General features: G+C 34.5%; 7 protein-coding genes across 7 annotated transcripts; 4 read left to right on the top strand and 3 right to left on the bottom strand.

Annotated features, from left to right (window-relative positions):
- The first annotated feature begins 677 nt into the window (after window positions 1-677).
- Window positions 678-4,196, top strand: LOC105960532 (agamous-like MADS-box protein MADS3). The gene is made up of 8 exons (XM_012984718.2): window positions 678-1,017; window positions 2,140-2,215; window positions 2,322-2,383; window positions 2,733-2,832; window positions 2,996-3,037; window positions 3,266-3,328; window positions 3,436-3,578; window positions 3,904-4,196. The coding sequence occupies exons 1-8, from the start codon at window positions 836-838 to the stop codon at window positions 3,965-3,967; spliced, it is 732 nt and encodes a 243-aa protein (XP_012840172.2). The 5' UTR covers window positions 678-835; the 3' UTR covers window positions 3,968-4,196.
- Window positions 4,197-5,349: 1,153 nt separating this feature from the next.
- XSP1 (xylem serine peptidase 1) lies at window positions 5,350-9,563 on the top strand. Its single transcript, XM_012984720.2, has 11 exons — window positions 5,350-5,516; window positions 5,614-5,705; window positions 5,794-5,891; window positions 6,014-6,157; window positions 6,281-6,386; window positions 6,953-7,466; window positions 7,819-7,916; window positions 8,064-8,288; window positions 8,371-8,479; window positions 8,574-8,787; window positions 8,884-9,563. Exons 1-11 carry the CDS (start codon window positions 5,433-5,435, stop codon window positions 9,426-9,428), a joined length of 2,229 nt encoding a protein of 742 aa, XP_012840174.2. The 5' UTR covers window positions 5,350-5,432; the 3' UTR covers window positions 9,429-9,563.
- A 233-nt stretch (window positions 9,564-9,796) lies between these two features.
- On the bottom strand, window positions 9,797-12,684 carry LOC105960534 (ATPase GET3A). Its single transcript, XM_012984721.2, has 7 exons — window positions 12,221-12,684; window positions 11,880-12,001; window positions 11,600-11,750; window positions 11,402-11,512; window positions 10,957-11,095; window positions 10,402-10,517; window positions 9,797-10,303 (listed from the first exon to the last, which is right to left on the bottom strand). Exons 1-7 carry the CDS (start codon window positions 12,479-12,481, stop codon window positions 10,127-10,129), a joined length of 1,077 nt encoding a protein of 358 aa, XP_012840175.2. The 5' UTR covers window positions 12,482-12,684; the 3' UTR covers window positions 9,797-10,126.
- An 811-nt stretch (window positions 12,685-13,495) lies between these two features.
- Window positions 13,496-15,423, bottom strand: LOC105960517 (E3 ubiquitin-protein ligase ATL59). Its single transcript, XM_012984703.2, has 3 exons — window positions 14,949-15,423; window positions 13,987-14,087; window positions 13,496-13,904 (listed from the first exon to the last, which is right to left on the bottom strand). The coding sequence occupies exons 1-3, from the start codon at window positions 15,105-15,107 to the stop codon at window positions 13,691-13,693; spliced, it is 474 nt and encodes a 157-aa protein (XP_012840157.2). The 5' UTR covers window positions 15,108-15,423; the 3' UTR covers window positions 13,496-13,690.
- Window positions 15,424-16,615: 1,192 nt separating this feature from the next.
- PEX11D (peroxin 11D) lies at window positions 16,616-18,988 on the top strand. Its single transcript, XM_012984722.2, has 8 exons — window positions 16,616-16,820; window positions 17,251-17,465; window positions 17,612-17,686; window positions 17,769-17,843; window positions 17,945-18,025; window positions 18,096-18,170; window positions 18,270-18,443; window positions 18,736-18,988. The coding sequence occupies exons 2-8, from the start codon at window positions 17,274-17,276 to the stop codon at window positions 18,769-18,771; spliced, it is 708 nt and encodes a 235-aa protein (XP_012840176.2). The 5' UTR covers window positions 16,616-16,820; window positions 17,251-17,273; the 3' UTR covers window positions 18,772-18,988.
- A 1,670-nt stretch (window positions 18,989-20,658) lies between these two features.
- LOC105960536 (F-box protein PP2-A13) lies at window positions 20,659-22,889 on the top strand. Its single transcript, XM_012984723.2, has 3 exons — window positions 20,659-21,181; window positions 21,259-21,377; window positions 22,376-22,889. The coding sequence occupies exons 1-3, from the start codon at window positions 20,864-20,866 to the stop codon at window positions 22,797-22,799; spliced, it is 861 nt and encodes a 286-aa protein (XP_012840177.2). The 5' UTR covers window positions 20,659-20,863; the 3' UTR covers window positions 22,800-22,889.
- On the bottom strand, window positions 22,847-26,208 carry LOC105960497 (glutamate receptor 2.2). Its single transcript, XM_088813471.1, has 5 exons — window positions 25,752-26,208; window positions 24,377-25,683; window positions 23,990-24,281; window positions 23,487-23,896; window positions 22,847-23,372 (listed from the first exon to the last, which is right to left on the bottom strand). Exons 1-5 carry the CDS (start codon window positions 26,032-26,034, stop codon window positions 22,989-22,991), a joined length of 2,676 nt encoding a protein of 891 aa, XP_088669597.1. The 5' UTR covers window positions 26,035-26,208; the 3' UTR covers window positions 22,847-22,988.
- Between the last annotated feature and the right edge of the window lie 261 nt (window positions 26,209-26,469).

Raw genomic sequence — 26,469 nt, 5'->3', positions numbered from 1 at the left:
AATTAATGTAAGCATCGACACATAGTTTGAATCCACCTTCATACAAATTAAACCAACCAAACCAATAAATATCACTAAGGAAAGCGCGTGAGTCTCACTTTTTCACCCAAGAAAATTACACACACTACTACGTACTGTCAAACAAGACAGAATTTCAGTCTTTGGTTCTTGCACAGTGGAAATATGGAAATGGAGAAAATAATTAGAGAGAGAAATTAAACAGTAGATTTTTTCTTTCATGGCTATTGCCTAAAGGACCCAATTATATGAAAAGAAAATACATTATTATTTAAATAAAAATAAATATATATATGATGTAATAAAGACCCTTGCTAGAGAAAAAATCCAAGAACAACACGTTCTATATTTATGAAGACAAGGAATTTTCAGTACACCCTAGCTACTTTTCTTTTTTTATTATTTATTATTATTATAAGGGCAAATTACGAGCACCCCTCAGTTATGCTCAAAATTACGAAAAAACTCCTTAAAGGGTAAATTTAGTGATGTTAAATTGGTAAAAACAAACCGAAATTTCGGTACGCCAACATTTCATATCATTTACCGAACTGAATATATGATTTGATTTCGGTACGCCAACATTTCGTAATTTGATCGTACCTCGGGAATGGTCGTAATTTGCCCATATTATAATAATACATTCAGTAGTACTAGTTACCCCCACCTTCTTCATCTTCACACAAAAAGTATATTCTTTGCACTGTGTGTGTGTATATATATATATGTAAAGAAACATTGTATAAGGCATATTCATAGTAAAACACAAACACAGTGAGTGTGTGTAAGAAAAGAAAAGAAAAGAAAAGAAAAAGGAATGGGGAGAGGGAGAGTGGAGTTGAAGAGAATAGAGAACAAAATAAACAGACAGGTTACATTTTCAAAGAGAAGAAATGGTCTTCTCAAGAAAGCTTATGAACTCTCTGTTCTTTGTGATGCTGAGGTTGCCCTAATCATTTTCTCTAGCCGTGGCAAACTCTATGAGTTCGGAAGTACTAGGTATCCATCTATACATACATATATATACATACATACATATATACAAGCCATGCAAGAAAAACTGGGACTTTCTGTTACTGAGAACTATCTTATTTACAGACTAGCCCTTCAATTTTTTTTTTTTTATTAGCTTTTCTTTTCTTTTGTAATTTTGTTGTCATTTTCCAGTGGTTTTTAGTTTTGGGGAATTGAGTTTTTTTTTTTTTTTTTTTTTTTTTAATTAGTGTTCTTGATGATGGGTTTCATCAAGATTTGATTTTTATTTATTTTTTGAGAATCCCATTTGGGGAAAAGAAAGACTGACTGAAGAGGTTTTGTGTTTTGTTTTTGTAAGATGGTAATATTTTCAAACCCCTTTTGGACCTCTGTGCAAGATCTAGGGTTTTCTCTCTCTTCTTTTTTTTCTCTCTCTCTCTCTCTCTCTAAGAATCTTCAGAATTTTGTCTTCTTTTCTTTTCATCCTTAGATCTTCCGGTTTTTCCACTGTTCTTTGTAATAATAATAAACTATGATTATATTCTTGAAATTAAAAAAATTAAAAAATAAATAAATAATAATTCTTGCATATTTTGAGAGGAAAACTAGGGTGTCTGAGGCTTTTATGTAGTTTTTGTTTTTTGTTTTGGGAAATCTGAATTTCAGGCTTTCAGGCAAGAATTTATTTTTATTACATGATTTAGTGAAACATTTTTTACTAATTTATTTTTCTTTGTCAGCAAATGATTTGAGTTTGTTTCAATAATTGATGCAAGTTTTTCTTTACCTTTCTGAATCCCAGATTTATTCTTACCTAGCCATGTCCAAATATATATTTAGCTCTATCTTGTATCTGCTTGTTCTTGAAGAGAGAGAGAGAGAGAGAAAGAGTTGTTAAAGATTGAATTTTTTTCTACTTTCTTCCATATTTTTTTTCTTGGTTTTCTGCTGGATATATAGTACACTTTCTAGGTAGTGGAATTATCATCATTTAAAGAAATTAAACCGAGTCAAACGAGCTTTTAACGAATGGTCTCTAATCGCGTATCGATTAACTTTGACTGAAATCCATTTCATACGAGACTAGGGCATGTTTGATTCTTGATTTACATAAGGGCTTTTTTATTTTATTTTTCTTTTTGGCAGCACGACGAAGACGCTCGAGCGATACCAGCATTGTTGCTTTAATCCTCCAGAAAACAGTGCTGATAGAGAATCACAGGTTAATTAATTAAAATTAATCAATTAATTTGGTTAATAATTATTGTCAATTGGTTAAACTAAACTAGTTTGTTTCTTTTTTCTCGATTTTTTCTGCGTCGATGCAGAGTTGGTTCCAGGAGGTCTCGAAATTGAAGGCAAAATACGACTCCCTTCAACGAACTCAAAGGTCTTTAATCAATCCATTTTTCTTCACACCATAGTACTATTATTCCAAAATTAAATATTATTATCATACTTTTCGATTTTTTTTTATTGATTACATAAAATAAAACGAAAAACGATAATGAAATACGTATAATATATGTATCAAGAAAATGTCACATTTTAACAATATTTAATTAATTTGTTGTTGCATATTGCTATTAGATAGATGGGCTGTTATAATCTTTAATCAATGTTTCTATTTGGACTAATCAATATATAATCATGTATTGTGTGTGTGTGTGTGTGTGTGTGTGTGTGTGTGTATGTGTGTATATATATATATTGAAATGTATATAATTAAATTGTTGAAGGCACTTGTTGGGAGAAGATCTAGGACCACTGAGTATTAAGGAGTTACATAATCTTGAAAAACAGCTTGAAGTAGCTCTTTCTCAGGCCAGGCAGAGGAAGGTACTATTTTAATTTTAATTTTTAATTTTTAATTTTAATTTTTAATTTTTAATTTTTAATTTTTAATTTTTAATTTTTAATTTGTTTTTATTATACTAGTTATTATTCAAATGAAATGAAATCTTTACCATTTAGTCTAAGTAATTTCTTTTGTATTATGTAGACACAGATTTTGATGGAACAAATGGAAGAGCTGCGCAGAAAGGTAAATTTCGTTTCGTCTTTAAGAAACCGACGAGCTAGCTTCCTAAATTTAATCGATAATAAATTTTTCAGAAATTTTAATATTTTAGGTATCCCTAATAGTTTACATGGAAAAAAACAATTAGAATATTTATGAATGATTTTTCGTAAAACAATTGAAATTCTTTTCGTTTTCTTGATTAAGGAACGTATTGTTAATTACATATATTTTTTTTAAAAAACCATGCAGGAGCGCGAACTTGGAGATATGAACAAGCAGCTCAAGATTAAGGTTTCCATGGAAATGTCGTCGGTATAAATAATTTTTTTTTTAATTTGTAGCGTTAAACGTCTTTATTTATTTATTTAAGTAATCGAGAGTATAATTAATTAAAAAAAAAAACCCTTCGGAATTTGCAGATCGAGGCCGAGGGACAAAGTTTACGAGCATTTCCGTGTTCATGGAATATTCAAGGCTCAACATCTGAAACTATCAGCTTTCCTCTCCAAATTCAGTCTTCAAATCCAATGGAAATTGAACCAGAGCCTTTTCTGCAAATAGGGTATGTATAACTTATATAATATGATTTAAAAAAAGGGGTAAATTACACCTACACCCCTGAGGTATGCTAAAATAACTTTAAGGTCCCTGTAGTATCGGTAATTGTAATCACCCCGTTCAAACATTGTTAGAAGCCCTAACAGAACAATGCATTGGATAAGTTATTCTGTTATGGTTTTAACGGACTGTTAGTTTTAGGGGTGTGGCAGTAATAACCCATACTACAGGGACCTTAAAGATATTTTAGCATATATTAGGGGTGTATGTGTAATTTACCCTAAATAAAATAAAGGGAAATTTGATGAATATGTTGTGACATTGTGCAGGTACCATCGCTATAATATTGGAGAAGGGTCCAATGGATACTTAATTAATTCTGGATTTAATTAATCCTTTGAAATATGTTTTGCAAGTTAATATATTTTTGCCATTTGACTTATTTAAAATTTGGCTTTTGTTGGTTTGACTTTTGGGGATATTATTTTGAGATTGAGACTTTTACTTGCACTTCATGATTTTTAGTCATCAAAGAAATTTGTGAAGTGCATTAATTACAAAATATAAATGGCATTTGATGTAATATCCATCCATTTTTATATTTATTAATTGTTGTTTGTTACTCCCACCGTCGCTTTTATATGTCGTTTTTTATGATTACGCGTAGATTAAGATAGTTAATAAATATGTATAAAGTATACTAAAAATAGCATAGTAAATACTAAAATACCCTTATCATTAATTATTTTTAATTAACTAATTAATAGTGATAAGGGACAAAATTGATAAAAATGCAATTAATACCTTATTGGAACTCTAAAATGACAAATAATTTGGGAAAAAAAAAACACTCCGAAAAGACATATAATAAAGGACAGAGGAAGTATATTTTAGAATTTCAATGATGCATCGATTAATTACGATCTTGTTTCAAAATTTGCTCTCAGTTACTCATAAATTATACCTAATATTGATTCCCGAAAACAAAACATATAATTACTAGAGAGAGAATTTGATAAAAAAAAGGTATTTAATTTAATTATATTGTGAAAATAGTGTTTTTAGTAGTAGTCTAAATTTAATAATAATATTTTACTAAAAAATCGGAATAAAGTTGAATTTGTACCTCATGTTTAACTCCGTCAAATTTAAGGGCCAACATCTTCTAATTTAACGGCTCAAATTAAACATTGGTCCGTCATAAGCCCAAATTTGCATTCATTATATTATACGTCGTCGTTTCAATTTTCAATCTTTCTTCCTTTCTCACTTCTAATTTTGAATCCTTTGACCGTTGACTAATTGGTAAAGAGATCTTTGCTTCAAACAAACTAAACACTGAAATTCTATCTCAACAAGCCACTTTCATAAAAGTTTAAGCTAGCTTCTTATTTATTTATTTATTTATTTATTTATTTATTTATTTGCTATCACTGAAATCAAAGGGGCAAAATTCTACCCTTGCATTTTAATCCAAGCAACTCATTTATTATGTATGAATAATTAAAATTACCCAACACTTTTAGAACAACTTATAACAGCTTATAAGCTCTTAAGTATCTCATAAGTTCTTGTTAAGCATCTTATAAGCTCTTTTTAACAGCTTATAAGCTTAGACAAACACCGCTCTCAGATGAAATTAAACAATGTAACTTTTGTACATCTTTCTTCTAAGATATCTCAATCCAAAATCACCTTCAACATATGACTAAGGAGTTAAGCTAAAGTATATATTCTTGATTATTATTACTTCATCATATTATTGTTGGAAAATCATCCTATTTATATGTAAAAATCTTGTTAGTACATACATGCACATATATTACTACATGTCTTCTTGGTCGAAAATCGAGCTATAATGTCGAGAAATAATTCGCTCCAATCGCCTCGTCTCTTACTCTACCTCGTCTTTGCCGCAAGTGCTTTATTTGCAAATGGGAATGTGAGGAAATTAATATATACATAGTTCTCTCCCTGATTGTGTGTTTTTGTGCGTGTTTCTCTGTGAGTTTTGTACGATGAATTTGAATCAATTGCAGGAGTTTTACATTGTTTTCTTGAAAGATCAACCGGCGAATCACAGATTGACACACGAGACTCATCTCAATCTCCTCTCGTCCTTAAAGGGAAGGTTTGTTTTATCCACTATTATATAATATAATTTTTTTTTAAATATGATTTAATATGATGTGTTTAATTTTTTTGGCATATATATATAGTGAAAATGATGCCACAAAATCCCTTGTGTATAGCTACACAAAAAGTTTCAATGCATTTGCAGCAAAGCTTTCTCAAGATGAAGCCACAAAATTATCAAGTATGTTATACTATAATGTGTCTAATAATTATATATATTTTATTATTATTATTATTATTATTATTATTATTATTATTATTATTATTATTATTATTTTAATTCTTATGGAAAAAAAATTCTAGATATGGAAGAAGTGGTATCGATTTTTCCAAACCGGTACCACAAACTAGACACGACGAAATCGTGGGAGTTCATTGGCCTAAAACCAACCTCAAAAAGGAACTTGGAAATCGAGAGTAACATAATAGTCGGACTTCTTGACACAGGTAAAATTACTAAAATGCCCTTTAGATAAGGAAAAAAAACGGGTCGACGGGGTGTAGTACCGTATGCTGTTATGTTTGTACCTTCATGAGGGAATCATTATTAATTTATTATATATGTAACAGGTATAACTCCAGAATCTGAGAGCTTTAAGGATGAAGGTTTTGGTCCTCCACCTGCTAAATGGAAAGGAACTTGTGCCCACTTTGCCAATTTTTCAGGATGCAACAAGTAATTTATTTATATATATAGAAGTAAATTTTGGCTGCATCGAGAGGTGGAAATTGGAAAGAAATTTTTAAATTCTGCCAATTTCAGTTCGAAAAATTCCGATTTTGAAATACTATTTTGCATTCCAATTTTTGAGATCCTGGTTTTCGATTGGAATTTGAATTATAAATGTGATTGTCAATTCCGATAACAATTTATTTTTCGTTATAAAATTTTGAATTTTTTTTTGCTCCCTAAAATTATAGTTATGATTTATTTTATATTTATAGATGGATAAAGAAAAAAAAATCAAATCCAACGAATTCTTATCCGAGAATCTACAATTTCAGGAAAAAGAAGAAAATAATTCCTAATTTTCTGAAAACTTTGAATGGAATTGGAACAAATTTTAACTTTTGAAAACAAAAAAAAAAAATTTATTAGAAAAATATTGATTATGCTCCGATACTTTCGATTTTCACCCCTAGCTTAGCCACTTTCGATAACATAAGTTTCGGTTAACCTTAAAAATTGATTGCAAGGGTGAAATTTTAATATTGATTATTTTCTTCTTGTGGCTTATGAAGCAAGCTTATAGGAGCAAAGTACTTCAAGCTAGACAAACAACCCGATCCAAACGATAGTATATCGCCTATAGACGTCGATGGACACGGAACCCACACCTCTTCAACCCTAGCCGGAGCCCTAGTTCCGAACGCAAACCTTTACGGGCTTGCAGAAGGAACGGCCCGTGGGGCCGTTCCTTCAGCTCGAGTGGCCATGTACAAAGTCTGTTGGGCAACCACAGGCTGTGCTGACATGGACATTCTCGCAGCGTTCGATGCCGCAATAAGTGATGGCGTCGACGTAATATCCATTTCGATCGGGGGCCTTTCGGGAAGTTACACTTCGGATTCGATAGCTGTCGGTGCTTTCCATGCCATGAGGAAAGGGATTTTAACGGTGGCTTCGGCTGGCAATGACGGGCCGGGCCATGGGAGTGTTGCGAATCACGCGCCGTGGATTTTGACCGTCGCGGCTAATGGGATCGATCGGCAGTTGAGGAGTAAAGTGGTGTTGGGCAATGGGGCGATTGTGTCGGTAAGGTTTTTTTTCATAGTTTTTTTTTTTAAGAAATTATATTAAATATAGCACAAGATTTGCATCTCAGTTGAACATCTATAAACTAATACAGTCGGGACTAGAGAAATTCTATTAATTTAGCGAAATATTAAATTATCAAGTTAATAATTTACCACGTTATTATCACCGAGTTGGGACCGGAAAAATTTATTATTTAAGCGAGGTTATTAATTTATCGATGTTCTACTGTATATATAACGGGCTTAACTAATTGCATTCAGCACCCTTGTGTTTACTTTAATTGTTAAAAATTCCCTATACTATTAATATTTGTGTCTAAATTCATTAAAAAAAAATTGTATGATTTCAGGGAATTGGAGTAAGCCTATTTGATCCAAAGCAAAACTTGTATCCTCTTGCAAATGGGATTGATGTAGCCAAGAACTCTGATTCCAAGGATTCCTCAAGGTATATATATATATATATATATATATATATATATATATATATATATATATATATATATATATATATATATATATATATATATATGTAGATGATTTAAAAAAATAAATTATTACATGGATTGAAATATGTTATTTTTGTGTGATGAAGGTATTGTCTTGAAAATTCAATGGATCCTAAGAAAGTGAAGGGAAAACTTGTTTATTGCAAACTCGGTTCTTGGGGTACCGATTCCGTCATCAAAGGTCTCGGAGGTGTCGGAACCCTAATCGAGAGCGATTCGTTTCTTGATGCCGCCCAAATTTTCATGACACCTGGAACTATGATCAATTCCACCACAGGAAAAAAAATCAGTGATTATATTCACTCAACAAAGTAAAAAATAAATTAATTAAATTAACATAAAAAAAAATATTTTAAATTATAAATAATTATAATGTTATTTTTTTAATTACAGAACACCATCTGCAGTAATACATAAATCAGAAGAAATCAAAATTGCAGCTCCTTTGGTAGCTTCATTTTCTTCTAGAGGTCCAAATCCTGGATCACACCACCTTCTTAAGGTAATATAAATTTACAAAAAAAATATTATTTTTTATATATATTTATTATTTTTTTTAATTATTTTTCGGGGTGACAAAATAATGAAATGAATAGCCGGATATAACGGCGCCCGGAATCGATATACTAGCATCGTACACACCATTGAAATCGCTGACTGGGTTAAAAGGCGACACGCAATATTCCAAGTTCACATTCATGTCCGGTACCTCGATGGCTTGTCCACATGTCGGAGGGGCCGCGGCCTACGTAAAATCGTTCCGTCCTAATTGGTCTCCGGCTGCAATTAAATCGGCCCTCATGACTACCGGTAATTTAATTCGATTAAAAATCGCAAGTTACACCTTCAAAATTCCCTCTTAAATCTATGAACTAATTTAATTCTTGTGTGTATATATATATACAGCAACACCAATGAGTTCGAAGGTGGAGAAGGATGCGGAATTCGCGTACGGGTCGGGACAAGTTAATCCAACCAAGGCAATTAACCCCGGTTTAATATACGACATGGACGACATGTCATACATTCAATTCCTATGCCACGAGGGCTACAACGGATCATTAATCGGGAGTTTAATCAATCAAAGCCCAATAAATTGCTCGAATTTACTCCCTTCGAACGGTGAAGATGCAATAAACTATCCCACGATGCAACTAGCCTTGAAGAGCGATCAAGAGCCGACGGTGGGTGTTTTCCGTAGGAGGGTCACTAATGTGGGACCCGCAGAGTCGGTTTTTAATGCCACTATTAAAGCTCCGGTTGGAGTGGAGATAAGTGTGAAACCGATGAGTCTCGTTTTTTCGAAGGGGAATCGCAGGAGAAGCTTTAGAGTTGTGGTGATGGCGAAACCGATGAAAAATGCGGTGATTTTGTCGGGTTCGTTGATTTGGAGAAGCTCTAAGTATAGTGTGAGGAGTCCTATTGCCATTTATAATCCTTGGGCTGATTAATGCATATATATATATATATGGGATTATTTGTATGTTGTAGATTTTACTACATTGTTGTTTGTTTGTATTATGTACATTGTTCTTCATATGTATTAAGAATGTTAATAGTTGAAATAAAAAAAGTATTTAGATGAACTTGCAACAATTGCAGGTAGCATTAAAAAATTGGATGGATCAAGATCAAAATTTGAAAGAAAAAAAAAAAAAAAAAAAAAGAAGAAGGGAAAAATACAGTTTCTTTAACTAACGGAGTAACGGTAAATCGACGGAAATGACATAAAATGTTAAATTATTGGAACACGAGGGACCAAATGTGAAATTGTTGCAAACTTGAGGGATGAAAACTGTAATTTTCCGAAAAAAAGTTATAAAAAAAAAATCAGAAATAGAAAACTAATTCCCATTTTGTTTCCAGAAACAATTTCAGAAATTTTCGTATCGAAATTAGGATAGATTCAAAAAATAAACTACAGAACCGGAAAAAATAAGTACAATCGACTTTCAACCTCAGCTATTATAACATCATAATTGTCTTGGTTAGATAAACTGATCCCAACCCTTTTGGAGAACCAATTCCTCACTTATTTCCTTCTAAAAATCGGAATAAAATAAAAAAATAAAAAATTATTCGTACCTGAAGATAAATAAATTAACTACACATACCGAAAAAAAATATTGCAATGATTTGTTTTTCTTGATCAAATCTTTTGTTTCCCCTTCTTGAGTTTTTCGAGTTCAGCTTCAGCATCCGCCAGCTGTTCTTTTAGTACCGATACTCTCTGATCCACCTCTTCTACCGTTCCTCGAACAATGGACGCTTGATATGGCGTTACGAAATTCCGTGAAAATGCTTGCAATGCTTCAATTCCACAAACCTGTTTACACAATATTAATTGTAGTCAACAATTATTTAATTTCGGCCTTTTCTATTATACGTGAAAAATATTTATCGAGATAATTTTAATTTAAATACCTCTTGGGGCAGCAAAGGCAACTTGGTTATGTGGAAATCGTCGTACAACACGTAGAACTGGTCCAGGTACTTCTGTTGCATTTGCATTCTAGCTTTGAGCAATTTCGATTCAACGACTAAAAGAAAAAAGAAAAAGAAAACCATGTTAAGTGCTTGTATAAGTGTAATTACGGTTTATTGCATTTAGCACCCATGTGTTTATTGTAATTGTCAAAAAAGTCCTCGTGCTATAAATATTAGCCAAATTCCCCCTATGATTCAATTTTATTAGCAAATTACCCCGTAAAATTGCACCATTAGGGGCTGTGTGCTAAAAGAATTGCATCATAGGGGTTTTTTTTGCTAATATTATAACGCGAAGGAATTTAATTAATCGGACACATGAGAGAGAGAGAGAGAGAGAGAGAGAGAGAGAGAGAGAGAGAGAGAGAGAGAGAGAGAGAGAGAGAGAGAGAGAGAGAGAGAGAGAGAGAGAGAGAGAGAGAGAGAGAGAGAGAGAGAGAGAGAGAGAGAGAGAGAGAGAGAGAGAGAGATTGAGAGAGAGAGATCGGTTACATTCTTCATCGAAAATGACTTGGTTAATCAGGATATTATGCGTATCTATCTCAAATCTAGTAAGCTCCTGAACTAGTCTTTCAGTTTCATACAGAGACAGGAATTCCGGAATGCAAACACACACAAATGTTGTCAAATCCTGCCAAGGAAAAAAAAAAAAAAAAAAAGGAGCAACGCATCACGAAAGTTTGCTCAGTAAATGTGAAGTAAGAAAAAAAATACCGAAAATATAATCCATAGACTCAAACAACTTAAGGAAGATCGAGGAAACGACAAAATCTTATTGGGATTAGTCAATACCCTCTGTAAGATCGTGTAATAATAATGGTTAAGCTTTTGACTAAATATTCCTTCACATGCTCGATTCAAAATCGGGCCCCGTGTTTTTATCTCGAATTCTTGTTAGTTATAATGACAACAGGAGGCAATAAAATAAAAGTCTTACGGGATCTTTAAACTGTCTGTTGACTTGTTGAATCACATCTTTCATGCCTTCGAGTTTTCCGAGTATGTCATCTTCGCCAAAATCATCTCCAACTCCAAAAAGTCGAGTCATCTGTCACCCACAAAAATTAATAAATTAATAAAGGGTTCGCTGAAATATTATTAGCCGAATGTTAATTCGTGTGATATTTTTATTTACCTGGCTCAATAAACCGCCGAATTTACTCTTCAAACTCATCATTTTGGCGAGCCCTTTCTCTAAAGTTGAAGGGAATTGTAACAGACGAAGTGTATGACCAGTCGGAGCTGTATCGAACACGATAACCGAATAATCCATTGTCTGCACTAGCCTGCACAAAAACAAAAAACAAAAAAACAAAAAAAAAACAGTCATTATTTTTTTTCTTTTCAAAAAATAACTGAATTATCAATTTGATGATGACGATGATGAATAAAATGATACGGAAAAAAAAACGAACTTGAGCATTTCGGCGAAACTCATAGCCTCGTCAATTCCAGGTATGGAGTTAGCTAAATCCGACATAAATCCGTCGTTCATATCCGAACTACCTTCTTCGTGTTCCACATTCGGGTCGACTTCCTATAAATATTATAATCTCTTCATCAATTCAAACTGATTTTGATATATAAAACATATTCACAAACATTATATACACCCCCATTTTACAAATTGAAAAGATTGCAATCCCCAATAGAAACACAACCCAATTAAAAAAAAATATCGAAACGATCGAAATTTGAACCCAATTGAGAGAGAGAGAGAGAGAGAGAGAGAGAGAGAGAGAGAGAATGCCCTAACCATGGCGTAAAGGTTCGAAAAACCAGTAACGAGGGTGGGGGTCTTGGTAAACCTTTGCTGGAAAGCATCGCTGAGATTATGAGCAGGGTCTGTGGAAATGATGAGCACGGACGATCTCACTCGCGCGAGTAGGATCGACAGAATTGAGCTGCACGTCGTCTTACCCACGCCGCCTTTTCCTCCGACGAACACCCACTTCAGCGTCTCTTGCTCCAGAACATTCTGCACCGTTCCATCCGGCACATCTTCGCTCGGATCCATCAATCAATTTTTTTTTCTTTTTTTTAATCGATAACGATCCGGTGATTACTGCATTTTCTGGTGGGTCGGCGATTGAATGAATGAACGGGAATTGTTTTTGCGGCGACTTCTGCTTTCTCTGGGGAATTTTTACAAACAATTGGTGTTCGTAATTGATTGCCGGTAGGCCTTCTTCTTTGGTGGTAATTTTTGTTTTTTTAGTTATTTTGATGATTTGTTAAATTAAAAATATATATTTGCATTCGCTTCCCCTAGATTCTGTCGTTTTGGCAACTACACCCCAAATATTTAAAATTTTGGCCTGCACCCCCCATGAACTATGAAATTTGACAATCACACCCTTTAATAAAATATGGTATTAACTTCCCTTGGACAATAATAATTAATATCTTGACAATTTATTGTTAATGTCAATAATAATAGTAAAAAATTGTTTATTGGACTAATATTTATGTGTGAGAAATGAAATATTCAAATCAAAATTAGCATTTTTCACAAAAAATAAAATTTTAAAGAAACAAACTAATCCTCATTACCAAAAAAAAAAAATGAAACAAAAATTACATGGAATTTGGACTCAAATTTTACAATTTTTATTTATTCCGCTTCTAATATTATAATTTTTTTCATTATAATTTCCCAAATCCGTAATGAAAATTGTTTTTTCTTAAATAGTGATATGTATTTTCTTACAATGCTAATATTAATTGGCTAAATTACAACCATTTCCCCGAGGTAAACTCTATTTACGAAAAAATTCCTCATTTTTCCATAAATGCATATCGCCTTGAAATTTGTAGATTTCTTGCGTTAACACCCTTTTGTAGGGGTGGATGTAATAAATTTACAAACTACAATGATCTGAGGAGTTTTTCTGTAAATTGACTTTATTTCAGGGAGGTGGTTGTAATTTATCCAATATTAATTTGACACTGAATATGAAGAAGATTCATATGCAAAATAGAGCATGATGTTGAATGTATATATATACATACATTATACATACAACAAAGATTCCCTTCTAACATTCTTCCTTAAAACCAACAACACATGAAACAAATCAGCTAACCTTGTACAACACAAACTTATATACAGAGATTCTGTCTAACAATTGCTATAAATTCTTGATCCTGTTACTATAAATCATCGAAAAAAAAGGAGAATTAAAAAAAAAAAAAAAAAAAAAAAAAACCAAGAAGTAGTTCTCTACTATGATGACCTGGAAGTTGTTTCTCTAGAAACTTCCGAGGCCGGTTCAACGGAAACAGAATCGACAGATTCATGTAATGAAAGACGGCACACCGGACAGGTGGACTGTTTTCTGAGCCATACGTCGATGCACGAGAGATGAAAACTGTGCCCGCATTTCGGCATAATTCTCAACACTTCTTTCTCTTGGTACTCCGACAAACATATCGCGCATCTGTATTTCGAAATAAATAAATATCTTCGATAAATAAATAAATATGATCCGAATTTATTATTACTAGATAAAGACGACTTACTGTGCATCCTCCATTGTACTGAACGCTTCGCGATCGAACTTCATCGTCGGAATCGCGGCAACTACTACCGGTTCAAGACCGTTAATAATCCGGTGTTCTTGCTGCGAATAAAAAAACCATATCTAAATCGACAAAACTCTTGCTCTTATTTAATTCAAAATATACAATGACGAAGCCAGCATATGGTAATGGGGGCCATGGCCCCCCAAATTTTTCTTGAAGATATAGTACTTTAAATAAATATTTGTTACTATTACCCCCCACCCACACATAAGAATTTTTACCATTTACAGTTAAACCTCTATAAATTAATACAATCGGGACTAGCAAAATTCTATTAATTTAGAGAAATATTAAATTATCGAACTAATAATTTAATAGGTTTTTACCGAGTCGGGATCAGAAGAAACTATTATTTAACCGACGTTATTAATTTATTGAGGTTCTACTGTATTTACTAAATGATTTGATAAAGAATCGTATAGGTCGAAACTCATAATTAACCCTAATACGAAGAGATTAGCATCGAACAAAACCATATCGAAATCGACAAAACTCTTGCTCTCATTTTACTCAAACTATACAGTGACGGAGCCAGCATATGTCAACGGGGGCCATAGCCCCCAAATTCTTCTTAAAGATATAATACTTTACATAACTTTTTGTTATTATTATCGATACCCGTAAGAATCTTTACGATATATTTAGTACTAAATAATTTTACGAAGTGACTATATTTCACTAATAGAACAACTTTCGACAAGGTGGGATCGATCAACAATCAAGATGACATGAGATTAACGATTAAGCTAACTCGTCGTATACAACAACGAACCACACTACGAAAACTGCGGTAGATGATTAATTAGCCCCTAATACGAAGAGATTAGCATCGATAAACCATATATAAATCCACAAAAATCTTGCTAAATTAAAAAAAAAAAAAAAAAAATTATCCATACCAGCTCAAGATCAATTCTTGAGTCAATCTCTAACATGTGTTGAGCTTCCAAACGGCGAATCCTCCCACAAATCAACCTAGTACAAACAAATACTATGAAAGTTGCACTCATCCCAAATCCAATTATGGTTGTAATCAGATTCATTCCTGATCCTAACATATCCAACAATTCTTTTTTTTTTTTACACACAAAAAAAAGAAAAAGAAAAAGAAAAAAAAAAGAATCAAGAACATTTCAAGAAATGGGAAAAAGATTGCATTTTTTTTTCTTCTTTTTTTACAACAATAAATTAATTAAAAGAAAAAAAAAACCCAGAAGTTTTAATTAATAAAGATTTGACAGATTCACAATCTAGAAAACCAAACATTGGAAACACAGGATTTGATTCCTAATCCCATTTGAATGGATGAGAAAATGAGGAAGTAAAAACAACAAAGACTTGCATTTTTCTTTAGGGTCCACTCTGTATTTAAATAATAGGGTTGATTGGAGAGATGTTTGTAAATGGCGGCTAAAGGGCAAAAGCTAATTTCAGGAAAAATACAGTTTTGATCCTTCAAATTTGAACTGATTCCACATTTGGTCCTCTATATTTATAAAATACATATTTGGTCCTTCAAGTTTCATAAATTCAACACTTTTATTCCATTATGTCAAATTTATATTAAAACTAACGTAATCGATAGTGTGGTCGTTGCCGCATTATTATTATTATTATTATTATTATTATTATTATTATTATTATTATTATTATTATTATTATTATTATTATTATTATTATTATTATTATTATTATTATTATTATTATTATTATTATTATTATTATTATTTTGAAGTGTGGGCTAGTGAAAAAGTAGCAGTAGAAAGAAATTAAAAGAAAATTAATGCAAGCCCAACTTGTAGCTGGTAGGGCATAGCCAATTGTTTAGCCCAATCTATGATGCAGGCCCGACATATTGCATAAACGATGACGTCATTTAATGAAAAATAAAAGGAAAAGAAAATTAATAATAAATTGATTATTTTGGTTTTTTGGCAACACAAGTTCAAATATCTATAATTCAATTTTCAAAAAAATATTAAATAAGTATAACGTGTCAAAAATTAATAATTAGGATAATATAAAACATATATAACATAGAAAAATAATAAGTATAATATGCTTACATAAAACATTAAATTTGTTAACAAATATTTTTTATTGGTTTAATAAATAGAAAAAAAAATAGGATAATGGAGGATGACTACAGTTGCACCAACAAAATTATATTAATTTAGCTGAATAGATAACTATCAAATTACTTTTGACACGTTCTCATCGAGTCGGAACTAGAAAAAATTATTACTTAAATTCGACAATTATTTACGGACATTCTACTACATCTTTTATTATTGGTACTACATAAAAAAAAATCACCAAAAATGCAATTTAGTGATCTACGTGTGGTTAGATATTATATTACACACTTATAAAAAAAAAAAAAAAAAAAAAGATATTTTATTACACCGATGGATAAATGAACTACACCCAAACTTTTCAAGCTACGCCAACCGTTGGATCAAATGATAAGCTTCGTACATTGTGCGGCTGACGTTCAAAGTTTATCCCAAATTGCATTTACTCAACTGAAATATTATATATGTAAATTAATTCATTTAAAAGAAATAAATAAATAAGAGGACCAAACACGCCTTTTGTCCCCCGCCGCCGGTCTTTTATCTGAACCATCACCGAATGAAAAATTATTATTATAATTTATTTATTTATTTATTTATTATGCTACAGAAAGAAGAAGAGAGAGTTTAGAGAGAGAAAAAAATTAATTACATTGTGAATTTCATGCGAACGAGTCGAGCTCGACACAATCCCCGGTAATTATCGATTTTTTACATATGTATATGTATCTATATCTGTATGTATATACAAATCTTAGTTATTCATGTGAAGAATTTCCCCAATTTTTTGTATCTATCTGTCGATTATTAAAAATTATTGTTTTTTTAGCTGTAATTGGATTCATTTAACCTTGTTTCTGTTGATTCATGTCAATTTTTATGTGAATTCGATGTGTTACTTTGAAATGAGTTCTCTGTGTGTGTGTGTGTGTGTGTGTGTGTGTGTGTGTGTGTGTGTGTGTGTGTGTGTGTGTGTGTGTGTGTGTGTGTGTGTGTGTGTGTGTGTGTGTGTGTGTGTGTTGCCTTCAGTAAAAGTAGCAAAACCATCAATTTATGTTACTGAACTGTTAATTTTATTTTGAATTGTTTACTGATTAGGTTTTATTTTGAATTATTTACTGATTAGGTTTTAATTAACAAGATAAAAAGATGAGTTCATTGGATGTAGCGAGAGCAGAGCTAGCTCTTGCGGTATTGTATCTGAATAAAGCCGAAGCAAGGGACAAGATATGCAGGGCGATTCAATACGGTTCGAAATTCTTGAGTAACGGTGAACCTGGTACTGCACAAAACGTCGACAAATCGACCAGCTTAGCTCGAAAAGTTTTCCGTTTGTTCAAGGTCTGTATTTTCAATTCATATTTTTCGAACGAGGATTGTAAAAGAGAAGATCCAGCCGTATTTATCTGAGCATGATTGAATTTTTCGATTTTCAACTAATATTTATCTTTTCGTGTTTTATTTTTTATTTTTAATTTTGATTTCAGTTTGTCAATGATCTTCATGCTCTCGTTAGTCCGAACGCACCAGGAACTCCACTTCCACTGATTTTGCTGGGAAAGGTGGCTATCGTTTTATTTATCCAGCGTTTTACTTAGTAATAATTTATTCCCATTTTACCCTTCTAATCAATGTCCGTTTCAGTCCAAAAATGCACTGTTGTCGACTTTCTTGTTCTTGGATCAAATTGTGTGGCTGGGCAGAACAGGCATATATAAGGTACATCTTAAAAAATGCACCGTTGTCGATTCGGGAAAATCAGAAAAATCGGGAAAAAAAGAGTTTATTAAACGAGTAAGCTGAAATTATTTCCCATGCAGAACAAAGAACTTGCGGAACTACTTGGAAGGATTTCTCTTTTCTGTTGGTTGGGCTCGTCTGTCTGCACCACCCTCGTTGAGGTAAAATTTTTATAACTTTAAATATGATTTTACTTCCGAATTTCGATCGATATTTGAAAAATTATTTCAGATCGGGGAAATTGGAAGGCTTTCATCATCGATGAAGAAGTTGGAGAAGGAGCTGAAGAATACTAATAAATATAAGGTCTGTTTTTTGTGACCACCTACTAACATAAACGGGGCTCGTATCATTTTATTCTTTTATATGATTCTTTTTTGTTGGTTTTGGGTTTTTTGTTTTTAGAATGAGCAATACAAAACGAAGCTTCAAAATTCGAACGAGAGATCACTTGCTCTCGTTAAAGCAGCTATGGACATTGTTGTTGCGGTTGGTTTGCTTCAATTGGCACCGAAGAAAGTGACTCCTCGTGTAACTGGTGGTTTTGGATTCGTCAGCTCTCTTATCTCGTGCTACCAGGTAATATCTCTTTTCACTTTTTCTTTACGTGATTGGTGGTTTTGGTTTTGGAACGAAATTGGAATTAATTTTTCACTTACGAAAAAAAATGTCTTTTTTTTTCGAAAGTGCTAATTCTAACCCCATACGTCCGATTTTCACGTATAAATATCATTATATTTTACTATAGTATTGTCCGATATTCAATTTTTATTCAAACGATCCTCAAAAGTACACCAAGATCCGGGGTTCCAAACGTATATGGACATTCTAACTCGTGCTGACGAAAAAATGTCTGATTTGTGTTGAGCAGTTGCTTCCATCAGCACCGAAGGCTAAGACAAGCTAAGGCGGTGGTTAAAGGTGTTACATGAATTCGAGCAATTTGCTTGCGAGAAGAAGGGTGTTAATGTAATTTCACCTTGTTTATATGCAATGTTTTTATTGTCTATTTTGTTGCTCAACGATGTGACAGTAATAATATGTAGCTTCCTATTTACTACGTCGATAATTACATACTACTATTGCATTAAGTAATTAGTACTTGCTCTTTCTTGTGCCGACAACGTTGTAGTAGTAGACTCAAGTTTGATTTTTTTTTTTTTAATTCATTTTTTTTTATTAAGAAAAGGAACACTCTCACACTGTCTTGCATCTAGGACCTATTTGGTCATGGGTTCGAGTAGGGGTGTGAACGAGCCGAGCTCGAGCCGAGCTCGCCTCTTTTGGCTGGCTCGAGCTCGAGCTCGAGTTTATTTTGTCGAGCTCGAGCTCGAGCTCGTCGAGTTCTTCTTTTTCTGGCTCGAGCTCGAGCTCGTGTTAATTTTGTCGAGCTCGAGCTCGAGCTCGAGCCCAATCCTTTTTTTTTTTTTTTTTTTTTTTTCTTTTTTTAAATATTATTTTATTATTATTTTATTATTAAAAAATATTTTAAAAAATTACAAAATAAACACAAAATTGTGATTATATATTTTTTTAATATTTGTATTTATTTCTATAATATTTTATATTATTATACATTTTTAAATAAAAATAACATATAAAAAATAAAAAAAATAAAAAAATATTATTAAATTCGGCTCGCGAGCCGGCTCGCGAGCTGATGAACAACTAAAATCGGGCTCGAGCTCGGCTCGTCAGAAAGCTCGAGCTCGCGAGCTCGAGCTCGAGCTCGAAAACCTCGAGTCCGAGTTCGAGCTTTTTACGAGCCGGTTCGTCGAGCTCACGAGCCGGCTCGGCTCGTTTACCACCCCTAGGTTCGAGTCAACCGAAAGAGAATTGAGGAACCAGTAGATATCGTTCTTTAGAAAAGAAAAAAAAAACACTATCACACTCGGTCAACTCAAAGACTTCAATCGTTGACAGAAGAAGACGATTGTTAGAAGAAAACTTAGAAATGCGTAAAGCTACTCCTAAGTCAAAGTCAACCATGTACGATAGAGATTCTGTAAAGAATTGTCTGGAAAAAGACAAGCTGATGACAGAAATACTGTTCGGAAAAAAATGGAGAAAGGAGGAGAGAGAGAGAGATACGGCACATTCAAAACTAAGCATGCTTGAGAAGAGATAATTAAGTCTGAGTGAGTAGTCGCCACAATTAAACGAAGTAATGTGGACGGTCAATACAAAGAGGGTTGACTTGGTTGGACATTTTCAAGAGTTGGGTAGCCTATATTTAGTTAGTATGGCCTCAATTATAAAATTTGTTTATGACCCAAAACATAACAAACATTAATTTTTTTCATCCCATTCTTAATCGTATATGAATGAATTTCAAATCATAACAACTTAAAGATTAGTTCAGTGTTCAATGAAAATTATAATAATTCTGAAGCTAGGCCCCGTTTGGTTGGCAAGATAAGATTAGCCAAGATAAGATTAAATAAACTAACGAGACCCAATTATTTTATTGGAGCTTGAAAGGTCCAACAAAAAAAACTCATTAAGAGGCAAGATAAGCCAAGATAAGGCAAGATAAGCCATGATTATTTAATTTTGGCGGGTCGACCCCGCAAGTTATTGAGGATACCAAACATCAAATTAAGTCTAACTATTTAGTTAATCATGGCTTATCTTCGCAACCAAACAGGGCTTCTACATTAAATTATACCTAAATTATATATATACTATTTGTTTATATAGTACATATAGTTTTTCTTTTTTAATAATTAATAAATAAAAAAGGAAAAACAATAGCCACAGCGAAATAAATAAGTGTACAAAAATGAATGTACACGGAACACATCGGAACGGCCTAAAGCAGACGAACACACCTCTCACCTCTTTCTCTCTCTCTCTCTCTCTCTCTAAGATTCTCCTCTGCATAAACCAAATGAATTTGACCGCTTTACTTTCCTTTCGTTAGACCAGATTCTCTCTCACGATTCCGTCAAAATCCATTTTCCGGCCATCTGCAAAAAAGAAATTCCGGTCATCGGAGAATGGGCGCAAGCGCATCTTCTCTCCCCGGAGAGCCCAACGGGCCGGGCCCACTAACCAGGCCGAAACTTGAGGACATACCGGAATCCTGCATAGCCCTTGTCCTCTCCCACTTGGACCCGCCGGAGATCGCCAAGCTCGCCAGACTCAACCGGGCTTTCCGTGCAGCATCGTCCGCCGATTTTATCTGGGTTCCTAAATTACCCTCCAATTATCCCTATATCCTCGCCCTATTGTTTGATCAGGGCCTCGGCGACAAGGGCAAGAAGGACATTTACGCCAGGCTTTGCCGGCCCAGCCCTTTTGACGGTGGCACTAAGGTTAGTGCCTTTTTTCTTTCTAAAGATTCAATTTTTATTTAATTTTTGGAGTTATAATTTATTTTTTATGGGAATAGGAAGTTTGGATTGATAAGAGAACAGGTGGGGTATGTTTGGCGATTTCTTCGAAAGCTCTCGTGATAACCGGAATCGATGATCGGAGGTATTGGAATCACATTCCAACTAATGAATCCAGGTTGCCTCTTCTTTAGCATTTTTTATAAATTTATTTATTGATGATGGATATTGTTAACTCTGTTTCTTGAAAATGTATGTATAATGTATCTCCTATTTGATTTTCGTGCGAAAAACAAAAAAATAGACCTTATTTTCGTTGCGGTCGATGGTTTTACGAGTTCCGTTTAGCTTGAAGCAACTGTGGGAATAAGTATATAGATAAAGAACTTCAAACGGAGAAAGATTATCGATTTTCGAATCTTGTGATATTTGGTAAAAAATCCGCCTACGAAAGAAGTGAAATCGGAGTAGAATCTTAGGGTGCGTTTGGATGGAAGGATTTGGGGAGGGATTTGATTTGGGGAAGGGATTTGAAATGACTCCAATTTTGGAGTCATTTGAAATCCACCTCAATTGCTCAAAACATAACTAAAAAGGAGGGGTGTGGATTCGAAATTCATCCCCAAATCCCTCAATCCAAACAAGTCCAATGGATTTGTTATTATGGATTTGAAATCCCTTCCCCAAATCCTTCCATCCAAATGCACCCTTAAGTTATTTCGTTTCTTGGTTAGTTTAGCTTCATTTGAACAAAGTCAATAGTTATGTGAAGGAATTGAGACCTTTTAGTTTCTTATGAATTTCTTGTTTCTATATATATATACAGGGTAAATTACTGCCACCTTGAAATATGGCGAAATTACAAAAACCCCCCTCTTGTTTTGGTAATTACAACCACCCCTCTTAAATATTTTTACATAAAATTTATGTAATTCGGTTATTTACCGAACCAAATCGTATATTCGGTGCGGTAAACGGTATGAATTGTTAGTGTACCGAAACTTTAGTTCGGTTTTACCGAATTAACATCCCTAAATTTACCTCTGGAGGGGTATTTTCTGGAGAGGTATTTTCGTAAGATAATACATAATTGAGGGGTGTGGTTGCAATTACCCAAACAGGAGGAGAGTTTTCGTAATTTGGTACTAAATGATTTCTTGTTTTTTACCTATGTAGATTTCAAACGATTGCGTATCTACAACAAATATGGTGGCTGCAAGTAGACGGAGACCTCGATTTCTTCTTCCCGACAGGAACTTACAGCCTCTTCTTCCGATTACAGCTCGGAAAAGTCGGGAAGAGGTTATTAGGGCGGCGTGTGTGTAATTACGAAAACGTCCAAGGTTGGGATTTAAAGCCCGCCCAGTTTCAGCTGACGACTCAGCACGGCCAGCATGCGGCTTCCCGTTGCATGCTGGGCAATTTGGGAAACTGGGTTCACTACCATGTTGGAGATTTTGTCGTAGAGGATCCGAACGAGAAAACGAACGTCAAATTCTCGTTGACCCAGATTGACTGCACACACACTAAAGGTGGACTGTGTGTTGACTGTGTTGTGATATGTCCTAGTAGTGTAGGGAAAGATATGTTTTTTCTGTAGATGATTAGAAATGCATTATGTATATAATTTGGGACTTGTAACCCGGGTGGCTGTTAAATCGTAAATCGAATTAAAAATTGATTTATTAAATTTACGAAGTGTAAACCGCAACCGATTATAAATTCGTAATTTTTTTATATATAATTTCAAATTGGTAGAAATAATTAAAGAAATTGTATTGAAATAAAATTACATGGTATCCATTTCAGCTTGCATATCTGCAGTCCGGGGAAGAGACGAGGTCTCGTTTGGCTTAAAATATTCGCGCAACGAAATTACGAAAAAACTGACCTTGGAATTAAAATCGGATATTCGTTGAGGAAAAGATCTCTTCGTATGGAGGTGCCTGAGCAGCGAAACGAGGAGGCATGTTAGAGTCACACAGCCCGTGATGGCGAAAAGGACGAGGAAGCTCCGCAGCGTGACACTTGTCGGCGAGCTATTGGTCTCCGGTTCGGAACATTCCTTGCCAATCGTCATCCGTTGCTCGATCTCGAGAATCGTGCCGTCTTCGATCCGCTGTATTATGGCTCTTGAGATATCTGCAACTAGTGGCGAACCCTTCGAAAAAGCCTGAATTTTGGTACAAAGTATACAAAAAAGTTAAAGGTTAAAATCGTCTTTTAGAAATACGTACACATCCATGTGGGTACGTGTGTGAATTGGAGACAAAAATATTATTCTTACGAAGGCGAATCCATCAGTACGATGGATAGGGCCCACGATCATATACTTGCCGCAGTTTCGGGACAACAAAAGCTTAATGTGTGGCATCACGTCGTAATAGGCCGACACGCCCCCGTTTTTGCTCCCCAATGAAAGAGCCTCTTCGCAAGCTTCGGCCGATTTGAACGTCTTGATCTTCGCCTCGTCGAATTTCAAAGTAGTTTTCAAGAAATCGAATAAAAAAGAACCCTCTTGACACCCGACGAAATGCCCGTTCTTGGTGAGCTGCGACACGTCTGTCACCATCGGTCGAAGCCTCGCCACTGTGATTCTAGACGACAGGCTGGCCGTGTAAATCGAGTTCAAAAGGCTCGCTACGAAAGCCCACGTCACGAGAATCAAACAAAGTAAGTTTGCCTCAATTCCTTCTCCTACACACACACACACACAAAACAAAAAAAAACCAAAGTTATATAGTAAGTTATTTTATTTAATTTGATCAGATTAAGGTTAATAAATTTTACCAGGAAAGAATGGGAAGTAGCAAACCATGCCGGCATGCTGAGCTGGCGAACCGACATTGGTCCGATTAGCCAAGATCCAAATCGCTAGGGCCGTCAAGATATAAAAGACTGCCATTGTTAGCCAAAGCTCTATAGTTAGGGGCTCCAAGAATGTGAAAATGTCGTTTACGTCCTCATACTTTACGGGAACTATGCTAGCGACCCCACCTTCGGCATACGGAAGGGTAAAATCGGCATAAGTCGACCGTGTAGCCGTAATGGTGATATCCCCTAAAGCACCATCATAATTTTCCTATATATATGTATATATGATCACCAAGAATTATTAACAAAATATGTATTAAGACAGAAAACAAAATTGAGGTATATATGTATTCTAAGACTCACCTGTAATGAAACTTCATGCACGAGATTGTCGTAGTTCCCCGTTTTCGAACCGTTGGAGTTAAAAAATGGGTACGGAACGTAATCGTACGGTACATAGTACGGTAAACTTTTCATTACGGCATCGAAAACCTCTTTATAGTATCCAGTAACGTTGGGTGTATTAGTCTTCGGATCTATCTCGACTTTCAGAAACTCGTTAAAACCGGGTTTTTTCGGCACACCAATTCTTAGTTTCTTACCATTGATTACGGGAATTTCCCATCCTTTAGGTTCTTTCGTCGAGTCCCCGGGCCATATTATACTCTTTAAATTCTTCGAAATTCCACTAGACGGGGCCCACGTTCCCACTTGCCTCTCGTTTCTTCCGACAACATTAACTATCTCGTACGATGTTTGCTCCAATTGTCCGTTAACGAGGCTAAACTCTCCGGCAAGTCCTGGGAACTTGATCTTTAGTAATGCTTCTAGAATTTTAGGGCCCGTTTCCGAAACTTCCACCGCGAACGGGCCCGCATGTGCCACGTCAGCTCCATTTTTCGTTACGTGTGTTATGTTATTCCCAACTCTTTCGGCCGCCATAGCAAGGGCCCAAAAAGTATCATAAGCCCAAAGACCGAACACACTCACTTCGGTCGGCTTGATCATCGTATGATTCTCGTTTGCCAGAAGAAACTTCCGTAACCATCTAGAAGCGAAGGATTCGAATTCCTTCGATTTCGGGATTAAGGGCCTCACCCCGATAACCCCTTGCATGGCTTCAACAACTTCGGAATCGACCAAATTGAATAAATCGGTCAATCCACTCGTAACAATCCACACGTACCCCTCGCTCATCATACCTAATTCTCGCGCTTTTAGAAACACCCGTTTTCCGAGAGATTGCGACGTGTGTACCAAAAATACCCTTGTCTGCATTGCCATCATTTTGTAGAGCTCTTTACCTATAAAATCGTCCGTGGCCGATTTAGGAAAAACACTTCGGTAAGAAACTCGAACGTGTGCATCTTGCAACGAGTTGGAGAGGGAAGGAATAATCCCGTTTCCGAATTCCGTTTCCCCGTACATAATAACAACTTGGGCCCACTTAAACGCTTCGACTATTGAGACGATAGCTTGAACTTGAGTGGCGTCGCTTTGAGCTGTCTGTACGAAGAAAGGACTTTGTGGGACCAGAGAAGGGCTCGTGGCCGAGAAGGATATAATCGGAACACGAGCCCTTTCTCCGAGATCCATCAAAAAGTCAACCTGAGTTGACTGTTGAGGGCCGATAATTGCATCCACTTTGACTTCTTGCAGCAAATCGAGAGCTGCAATGTCGATCATGTCTATTAGTCCCGAATATATTAAAAAAAGAAAAAAAAAATCGGAAATTTACCGGCAGCTGCAGCATCAACGACACTATTGTTAGAATCTCGAATATGGAAAACGAGCCTGCTTTTATAGTCGGGATGGAGCGAATAAAAATCGGAACGGGCTATCGATAAGCAGCTCATTCCTATACGCCCCACCGGCGACTCCGGTGAAGCCAAATCGAGAATCACTCCGACATTAAAATCGATTTTATTGCTGCTTTTACTAGTACTTGAATTTTGAGCTTTGGAAAAATTAAGCAGAAGAAGAACAAGTGATGTATACAAATGGAGTAACAATGAATGCATTTCTTTCTTAGACTTGTAAGTCAATCATTGAAAAAAAGAAACCCTACTATATATATACATCTATGTATATATATGTAAGAAATTTGAGAAAAAAACAAATTTCAAAATTAGGAATTGAATTGGTAAACCGAAGATAGATATATTCTTTCATAAGCAATTACAGAGAAATTGAGTATTAATTGGTCCACAATATATATATATATATATGGTCTACCATGCATGTAGCATACAAACAAAAAATGTATTTAATGATGTACACAATTGTTCGTTAGTTGGATTTTATCTTCAAACGTACCAATTTACCGTGTCGATTAGCGATTAATAGAGCTTAATTTAATTACATCGATCGGTATATACTCGGATATGTAAGGCATAAAAATTGACCAAGAAATACGTTAAGTCTCCTACCTGAGATATCTTAATTATATATCCAGA

This window comes from Erythranthe guttata, chromosome 14 (genome assembly GCF_056151865.1).
Source record: "Erythranthe guttata isolate IM_541 chromosome 14, IM_541, whole genome shotgun sequence".
Taxonomy (NCBI): Eukaryota; Viridiplantae; Streptophyta; class Magnoliopsida; order Lamiales; family Phrymaceae; genus Erythranthe; species Erythranthe guttata.
The sequence above is the reverse complement of the archived record's forward strand: the minus strand, read 5'-3'. Positions and strand labels throughout refer to the sequence as shown.

Excerpts from the sequence above, each read along its gene's own strand:
- XSP1 (XM_012984720.2), top strand. The coding sequence starts at position 5,433 with ATGTCGAGAAATAATTCGCTCCAATCGCCTCGTCTCTTACTCTACCTC. Across the intron at positions 5,517-5,613 it reads CTTTATTTGCAAATGGGAAT|GAGTTTTACATTGTTTTCTT; the intron begins GTGAGGAAATTA and ends AATCAATTGCAG. Across the intron at positions 5,892-6,013 it reads TGAAGCCACAAAATTATCAA|ATATGGAAGAAGTGGTATCG; the intron begins GTATGTTATACT and ends AAAAAATTCTAG.
- LOC105960536 (XM_012984723.2), top strand. The coding sequence starts at position 20,864 with ATGGGCGCAAGCGCATCTTCTCTCCCCGGAGAGCCCAACGGGCCGGGC. Across the intron at positions 21,182-21,258 it reads CTTTTGACGGTGGCACTAAG|GAAGTTTGGATTGATAAGAG; the intron begins GTTAGTGCCTTT and ends TTATGGGAATAG. Across the intron at positions 21,378-22,375 it reads ATTCCAACTAATGAATCCAG|ATTTCAAACGATTGCGTATC; the intron begins GTTGCCTCTTCT and ends TTACCTATGTAG.
- LOC105960534 (XM_012984721.2), bottom strand. The coding sequence starts at position 12,481 with ATGGATCCGAGCGAAGATGTGCCGGATGGAACGGTGCAGAATGTTCTG. Across the intron at positions 12,002-12,220 it reads TTTCGAACCTTTACGCCATG|GAAGTCGACCCGAATGTGGA; the intron begins GTTAGGGCATTC and ends TAATATTTATAG. Across the intron at positions 11,096-11,401 it reads ACAGACAGTTTAAAGATCCC|GATTTGACAACATTTGTGTG; the intron begins GTAAGACTTTTA and ends TTTCCTTGGCAG.
- LOC105960497 (XM_088813471.1), bottom strand. The coding sequence starts at position 26,034 with ATGCATTCATTGTTACTCCATTTGTATACATCACTTGTTCTTCTTCTG. Across the intron at positions 25,684-25,751 it reads CGTTGATGCTGCAGCTGCCG|CTCTCGATTTGCTGCAAGAA; the intron begins GTAAATTTCCGA and ends TCGACATTGCAG. Across the intron at positions 24,282-24,376 it reads TGCATGAAGTTTCATTACAG|GAAAATTATGATGGTGCTTT; the intron begins GTGAGTCTTAGA and ends ACATATATATAG.
- PEX11D (XM_012984722.2), top strand. The coding sequence starts at position 17,274 with ATGAGTTCATTGGATGTAGCGAGAGCAGAGCTAGCTCTTGCGGTATTG. Across the intron at positions 17,687-17,768 it reads CACTGATTTTGCTGGGAAAG|TCCAAAAATGCACTGTTGTC; the intron begins GTGGCTATCGTT and ends TGTCCGTTTCAG. Across the intron at positions 18,444-18,735 it reads CTCTTATCTCGTGCTACCAG|TTGCTTCCATCAGCACCGAA; the intron begins GTAATATCTCTT and ends TGTGTTGAGCAG.
- LOC105960517 (XM_012984703.2), bottom strand. The coding sequence starts at position 15,107 with ATGTTAGGATCAGGAATGAATCTGATTACAACCATAATTGGATTTGGG. Across the intron at positions 14,088-14,948 it reads CAAGAATTGATCTTGAGCTG|CAAGAACACCGGATTATTAA; the intron begins GTATGGATAATT and ends TTTTATTCGCAG. Across the intron at positions 13,905-13,986 it reads AGTACAATGGAGGATGCACA|ATGCGCGATATGTTTGTCGG; the intron begins GTAAGTCGTCTT and ends TTCGAAATACAG.
- LOC105960532 (XM_012984718.2), top strand. The coding sequence starts at position 836 with ATGGGGAGAGGGAGAGTGGAGTTGAAGAGAATAGAGAACAAAATAAAC. Across the intron at positions 2,833-2,995 it reads CTCAGGCCAGGCAGAGGAAG|ACACAGATTTTGATGGAACA; the intron begins GTACTATTTTAA and ends TGTATTATGTAG. Across the intron at positions 3,579-3,903 it reads GAGCCTTTTCTGCAAATAGG|GTACCATCGCTATAATATTG; the intron begins GTATGTATAACT and ends GACATTGTGCAG.